This window comes from Cyclospora cayetanensis, unplaced genomic scaffold, assembly GCF_002999335.1.
Source record: "Cyclospora cayetanensis isolate NF1_C8 unplaced genomic scaffold, CcayRef3 CcayRef3_contig_90, whole genome shotgun sequence".
Classification (NCBI taxonomy): domain Eukaryota; phylum Apicomplexa; class Conoidasida; order Eucoccidiorida; family Eimeriidae; genus Cyclospora; species Cyclospora cayetanensis.
In genome coordinates, this window is record NW_020312764.1 from 63953 (window position 1) to 71059 (window position 7107).

A 7107-nucleotide genomic window follows, 5' to 3' on the forward strand; every position below is an offset into this window, starting at 1 on the left:
TAGCATTACACAACATTGAACTCAACAGGAAAGAATCAGCACTACTCTCGGCCTGGCAGCCGCAAGTGACGAGGAGTCAAGAATGTCCTGCTAGCTGTACAGGTCATGATTCATTCTTCCCCTCCTTTCCCCGTTAAGCTGTTTACTTAATTCAGCTCCTTTGGTGTCTTGTTTACTCCGATTGCTCCTTGTCATCCAGCAGCCGCAGCAGCACCTGCTGCACTCGGGGACCCTTGGGGGAGAGATGGAGACCTGGAACTGGCAACAAGCTTCAACGCGCACATATGAACCTCCTATACACCCAAAATGAGACGATCTGGGCCCCAAATGGGCATTTCGAGAGGAACAAAAGCCAGAACAACTAGGGAGACCCCACGTCCCCCTGCTGCTGCTGAACTCGGGGGTGCAGCGAAGAGGAGCAGGAAGCAGCTACCTGCGGCAGACTGGGTACTCGGGTCCGTAGGGACAACAGCACAAGCTGAAGCGACACCAGCGGAAGAGGAAGCAGGGCAGGATGTGTTCAAGAAGCACCTAAAGCACATCATCCTGCAGCTGACGCAGAGCAAAGACAGGACGCCGAAAGTTGACGTGTCGCTGCAGACACGGGATACAGCAGAGCTCTTCTTGGAGTACCCTACTTTGCCCCCCGTCCTCTCCACATGCATCGCTCACGGGCCTTCTTCAGACGCTGGGAGGGCACTCAAGCGGGACGGGCACTTCTGCCACTGTGGGGCCCCTCTGGAATCTTCAAACGGGCGCGAGGGGGCAGAGGGGGCCTTTTTTTCTAGGGCCTCGTTTCCCGCCACAGGGGATCCTCGGGTGGTTAGGGCCTTGAGAGTTGCTACGTCCGGGGTGTCGCACGCAGCACGGCACTTCCCCAGTGTTTTATTGAGGTCAAAGGCCTTCCCAGCAGTAGCGAAATCAGGCAGAGCCACAACAGCCACTATCGGGTCCAACGGTAAGAGTGGAGGGAAGCCAGAACTCTTTCAAGAGGCTGTCGAGCGTGAAGAAACTCAGGAAGCAGATAGTGTTGCGGGGGCCCCCTCACGTTCAGCAGCGGAGGGTCTTTTAGAGCCCCCCTCGACAAGTTCCCCGTATAAATCTTCGTACCGTGTAAGCGCCTCCACTGGGCCCCCTCTATCCTTTTGTGAGCAGCGTGTTGCTGGGCTACCCCTTTCTGGAGCAGCTCCGCTGCTGGTTCTGCTTGGGGGATCTTCTGGCAGCGGGAAGAGCACGCTGCTACCGCTGTTACTGCATCTGTTGTCCCTTACCTATCCTTCCCTGAGCGCCCTTCGCCTGTGGCATCAAGGGGGAGGAGGGGAGCGCTCCCAGGAGGGCCCCAGGCCATACACCCTAATATCTACTGATGCACTAAGACAAGTTCTCAGGGTTCTCAACTCAACGCCGAAGGGTGCACGCACTCCTGCAGTGGCCGTGGACGTCTCCGAGCGGTCCTTGGTCCGTAAGCTCCTCTTTAGCAGCACGTACAGACTAAAGGGTCTCGCCGAGCAACAGATGCAAGGGGGGGGGGCCCTAGCGGCGACGGAAGGAAAAGACTCAGAAGCAGCGGATGTCAAAGAGTTAACAGGACCATCAGGAGAGATCGAACACCGCTGCAGCGAGTGGGAGGCCCTAATGCGTGCGGTAGAAGAGGATATGAGGGAAGAGTTAAGTGCTCTTCGGGGGTTCCCTAACCCGGTGCCTTGTCAGTCTTGTGGCGAAAGGGCCCCTTGTTGCGCCCTTTTGGGAATGCTCCAGCAGGCGATATTGCTGCAGCGGCTCATTCTCGAACCCCTTGTTACTTCCCTAATGGACTCCTCTTGCGACGTACAGGAGCCTCCATACATGGGGAAGCCTTTTCCGGGGCCTTCAGAAGTGGGGGAGTCCCCCCAAGCCCTTCAGCTTGTGCTGGTCGAAGGAATACATCTTACCCCGGGTTTCATTTCGCGGATGCAGAAGCGTTATGGAGCGCGCTGCTTGTCGTTGGTTGCATTTTGTTACTCCCTAGAGGAGCATACTCGACGCCTGACAAAGAGAGAGCAGGAAGCCTGCCCTGGAGCCGCAGCAGCGGCTTCTGCTGCTGTTGCAGTTGCAGCAGCCACTGCTGCGGCAGCAGCACAAGCTGCTGGCGAAACAAGAGGGGCCCGCTCCTCGGAAAATTGGCCAGAGACCCCTTCGACGAGGAGAAATGATGAAGAGGAAGCTCCCAGCATGCAATACCAAACGCCACCCAGCAGCAAAAACAACTACAGCAGCAGGAGTGGCATCAAACCGACAAATTGCAAGTCCAGCACTGGCATGTATCTCCACAATATGTCTTGCATCCGATGTGCCCAGTTGTTCCTGTGCGCCGCGGCTGCCTCTACGTTGGGTAGCAACAGCAGCACTGAAAAGAGCACCAGCAACCACAAAAACAGCACAAAAGTCAGCCGTAGCAGCAACGGCTGCACCGACTTCCCTGGTAGAAATGCAGCAAGCTTCTTCCTCAGCGAGGCTTCAGACGCGACAGCAGGACCTGCAGAAGTTTTAGTGCAGAAGGCCAACTGGTTAAGCCTTCTAAGAAAAGCTGTTCTAGAGGCCCCCGGTAGGGGCCTCGCCTCCTCTTGGGAGGCTCCCCGAGCGTACCCCATAGCTACTGACGACATGCTGAACAGCCTCTATTTGGTGCAACAAGTGGCTGTAAAACAGTGGGGAACCCCTAAAGGAGGCCTTGGCCTTTCCACTACGGCTGCTCCGGCTCCCTAGAGGGAGGGATCTTTTCAAAAGGGGGGGCCAGTAGGCCTGCCCGCCGCTACAGTCGCTACCGCTGGTAGATCGAAACGTGCGCAGCTGCAGCAGCCTGTTTTTTGATGTACACACACATACGCGCTGCTTATGCTGTTGCCAGTGTATATTCGATGTGGCGATGCAAAGACAAGCCTTGGATTGCGTGATCCGCAATTCTTAAGGTTTTTTGAAATGCAGTCGTTTTAGCTGTTGCAGCTGTCTTGTGCACATGATGCCTAAGCAGCACACAGTGTCGTGTGGAGTGCCGGCTGGTTTTCATTGCGGAATCGATGGTGGGCAGGGAAAGGGCTAGCGGCCCTGCTCGCTAAACAAACAATAGGAGATTTAGCAGTTGTCAACAGCAGGACCATACTCGCTCTTGAGGCCTGCCTATGTCGCCACTATATCACAGCCTCGCATTCGATGTGTGGGCCGAGTGGATTAGCTGACTGCTGCAGCACCACCAAGTCTCCTTTGTCTTTCCAGTACCTCTGGGAAAAACTTGATAAGGAATGTCGTGTAGGTCACCCCTTGACCCTCCTCCACCGTATGGGCAGACACTGCAGCAGGCTGCAACACATGAACATCAGGTACAGCAGCAGCACTTGCACTCATCCATGACACAGGTGGGCGATAAGAAGAGGCTAAACAAAGCGCCTCTCGTACCGGCATCTTCTGCAATGACAATAGCAACCACACAAACCGCATCAGTGGCGCTGGAAACTAGGAACATGTGCTTACAAATTCTGCGCTACAGAGGATTCCCTCGATGATGCCGGCAGCAAAGGCCCCGCAATTCACGTGTGACAAGTCTCTAGGGGCAGAAATGAAACGATTGAGCAGCAAATCCTTGTCGTTCAGCATGTCTGCACAGGCCATAAAACTTGTTTGTCGAGTACATGTACACACAAAATCTGTGCATTCAAGGGCTAATAAAAGCATGACCTCAATAGAGATGCATCCACGCAAGACGCGTTTTTGCAACACTGGGTGCAGGATCTCTGTGGGATGTTCATACATTCGAGTTCGCTGTCTTGTGCCTTTAGAAGCTCTACGCTGTGGCCGAAGAGAGATTTCCACACAGAGGACGCGATGAATGTCAAAATGGATAGCAGCTTGATCTCCCTCCTGTTATTTCGTTCTCTGTAGAGCACGATATCTAGGGCTTTGTAGCCCACCCTCAAGCCTAGCTCGTGCAGCCTGCAGCGCCGCAGCGAGCGATGCATAGGTAGACACAGGGGCGCACGTCGATAGGAAGACAAAGAGTATGGAAGCACAGCTTGGCTAGATTAGTGCCCATCTAGGCATTCGTCTAGAGGTGCTGTAGAACGATATATGAGCCTAGCGCCCGCTGCAAGGTTTCAGAGCGGTAGAAGGAAAAGAGGGGGGCTACCCACTCGCATACAAGCGGGATATACTGGAGCACGCCGCCTCCAGAGCCACACTGCTGCTGCTACAGAAACGCGCTAATTGCTGGTCGTGTTGGTGCAATTGCGTGCTCTCTTACCGGTCTTCCATGCGGTATCCGCGCTTGGCGGCATTCAGGCAGTACTGCACCATTTCAGAAAAAAGGAAGGCAAAGGCGCTGAGGCTCACCTGCAAACGAACACGGAATTGAGAGGAAGAGAATGCCGCGTGCTCATCGGCCGCGCGATGACGACGGAGCAGAGGGAAGCTTCGGGAGACCCTTGGTGCTATCCTTGTTCGTGGATACGAGAGCTGCCTGCGCGAGCGAAGAAGGAGATAAGGGGACAAGCAGGCAGCCGACAAGACGGCACGAGGTTTGGGGTATATACCTCGTGTTTGGACTTTTGGAGGCCTCGTTCCAAGAGAGAGGGATGCCCCAGACTCTTCCGTCTGTCTCCCTTGGCCTTGTCCATTGGTGCTTCCTTCTTCTGGCTCTGCTAAGGCGTTAAGGGCGGATCGGGGTTGTTGAGCAGCCTCAGGGGTTCCAACTGGGCGGCTGTTCGTGGGGTCCGTTTGTTTCCGCCTATGCCACCACTTCAGAGCGTGAAAAAGAGGACGCCTAGACTGCTGCCCTTGCCAGTATGGCGCTGCAGGGCTCGTCTCTGACTGAGAGACGCACAAAAGAGACCCTTTGAGCAGTTCACAGGATTCGAAATGCGTTCCTTTACTGGTCTCAGCACTCTTTAGATGCCTGTGTCGCCCAACGGACGCAAACTACCGTTGCTGCGGCTGAAGATTCAACTGAGCTGCGCTTTCGTTCCGCCCTTTGCTCGGTATGCGCAGTTGGCGAATCCATACACAGTGTCTTTATTTAAAACGGGACACAGTGGCACGGTGTTGAGCCGCTGACTGGCTGCCATTGGACGATCGGCGACCTGGCAGTCAGCCCCTCCTTCGGGTTGTGTAACGGGTCTTGCAGACACGCAAAAATTAAATACCATTCAGAAACTGCAAACGTCGCACTCTAGGTCGGTAATTACAGATAATAAACAAACAAATGCTTAACACTAGCAAAGTGTACCCCAAAAGAGGGGATCTCGCATGGTCCCAACCGGTCTCGAACCGGCGACCTTTCGGTTATTAGCCGAATGCTCTAACCAACTGAGCTATAGGACCTGCTGCTGCTGCCTAACGTTTCCCTATGCTTCTCTTTAGTAGGGGAAATGAAAAAGTATCGACGCATTTCAAGTATTGTAGAGAAGCACACTTTGTTCGGTTTTCGTATGGGTCGGTATATGCCTCTCAGTTGCAGGTGTTTCTGGACGACCCATTCCCATGTACGCGCACACACGCAGCGTCCGCCTATAGCCAGCAGACAATAATGCGATATGCATTATACTCGGATTTTTAGGCTTGTTTTTGGATTTTTCTGAGCTTTCGCTCTCAAACTCTCCACAGTTGTGCAGAATTCCAATTCTCGCAAAAACCTATTTCATTCTGCTGCTTTCCTTAAGTAACACGTTGCAGTCTATGGGACTATGAAACATTGCGAGGCGCACTCTAGCAGCTACTCTTTGCGTCTCTCTGTGCAACTCTCTCAAGCGGTGGTGACTTTCTTAGTTGGTGCACCCATGGCAGCATAGGGACACTGGGTGATACCGAGGAGCTCGGCAATAACGAAGGGGGGCGTTAATGATGAGAGAATACCCCCGTGCGTGCTAATGCGCCCAGCCCAGCTCGGGCCACTGGATCCCAATCAATACCTCGAAGGAGTGATATCTTGAATGTTTGCGCAACTGTTCCTAGTATGCTATGAGAGATGCTGCCGTCAGCTCTTCCAGAATAGTCAATGTAAGCGTTGTCAAGCAGTCAGAAAGTCGTTCGTGCCCATGCATCTCACTACATCGCACACCATAATGAATGCGACCGAGCGAAACAACAGCGTGCACAGATATACTGTGTTAGTCCGGCGTGAGAATAATTATTGCAAAGGGGCGGTTACTGTGGATATTTGTTGCTCAGCTTGTTTAGCTCCTTCTAGTGTCTGCGTAGCAAGGCGTTTTATCACCCCCAAAACCCAGTACACCACTTAACAGAGAGTCATTGTGTGGCCTTCCAACAGAAGTGATTCCTTCATTCTTTGCTTGCGCCAATCAGCTTTAGAAGTACATACCAACTTGCACGTAGCACTTAGCGGATACCCACACAAAATTGTGGCTTCTTATATCGAGCAAACAGTGCTCTGCATCAAATAAGCTGCTTGGACAGACAAAACAATAAGCCAATCTCTTCCTGTGTTGGTTAAGTGTAACTGTTGCAGTAGAAAATGTTCTAGTGTACTTTACCCCCGCTCCCCCCCTCCGCCGCCCCCCACGACACATGTTCCCCTTGCAATTCGAAAAGTAAGTGCATTTGTTTCGTACCTTTCTGTCGAGACCAACTGTGTGCAGGACAGCGGAAGAGTTCTCGCCTTATCCCTACTCCCCGGGCAGGCAGAAATGCGAAGAACAAAGCAAATAATAAGATCTGTGCAGCAGATACTAAGGGAAATCCAGGGAACACACGTATACACTGTGGCCAACAGTGAACGAGGGATCAAAACAACAGGACCGCAACAGCGTAATAATTCTCTGGCTTCATCGCGCTAAAATGTGTGAGCCTCCTGCTACGGGATAACAGAAGATACGTACTGTATGTAAAGGGAATCAGAATGCACATCATTTTAGCAGTGCCTTTACATTAGAATAGACTATGCATACAAACATGTCGAGTGTATGCAGCACAGCCTGCTTCCAAGCTCCGAAAGAGGCATATGCAAGAACGTAGGGGCAGCACACCTGAAAAAGCCTGCGCGAAAATATGTGTAGAGAACGCATAAGTAATCATAAGTACCAGCTTATCACTCTGTAGCATTGACTTAAAGTAGCTATTCAA

General features: G+C 52.8%; 2 protein-coding genes and 1 non-coding gene across 3 annotated transcripts; 1 reads left to right on the forward strand and 2 right to left on the reverse strand.

The window, feature by feature from the left end:
* The first annotated feature begins 306 nt into the window (after window positions 1-306).
* Window positions 307-2745, forward strand: LOC34617650. Its single transcript, XM_026336046.1, has 2 exons — window positions 307-2039; window positions 2187-2745. The coding sequence occupies exons 1-2, from the start codon at window positions 307-309 to the stop codon at window positions 2743-2745; spliced, it is 2292 nt and encodes a 763-aa protein (XP_026191831.1).
* Window positions 2746-3207: 462 nt separating this feature from the next.
* On the reverse strand, window positions 3208-4646 carry LOC34617649 (trafficking protein particle complex subunit 5). The gene is made up of 5 exons (XM_026336047.1): window positions 4563-4646; window positions 4274-4362; window positions 3785-3966; window positions 3508-3632; window positions 3208-3336 (listed from the first exon to the last, which is right to left on the reverse strand). Exons 1-5 carry the CDS (start codon window positions 4644-4646, stop codon window positions 3208-3210), a joined length of 609 nt encoding a protein of 202 aa, XP_026191832.1.
* Window positions 4647-5275: 629 nt separating this feature from the next.
* On the reverse strand, window positions 5276-5349 carry Trnai-aau. Its single transcript has one exon. It is a non-coding gene; the product is annotated as a tRNA-Ile (tRNA).
* Between the last annotated feature and the right edge of the window lie 1758 nt (window positions 5350-7107).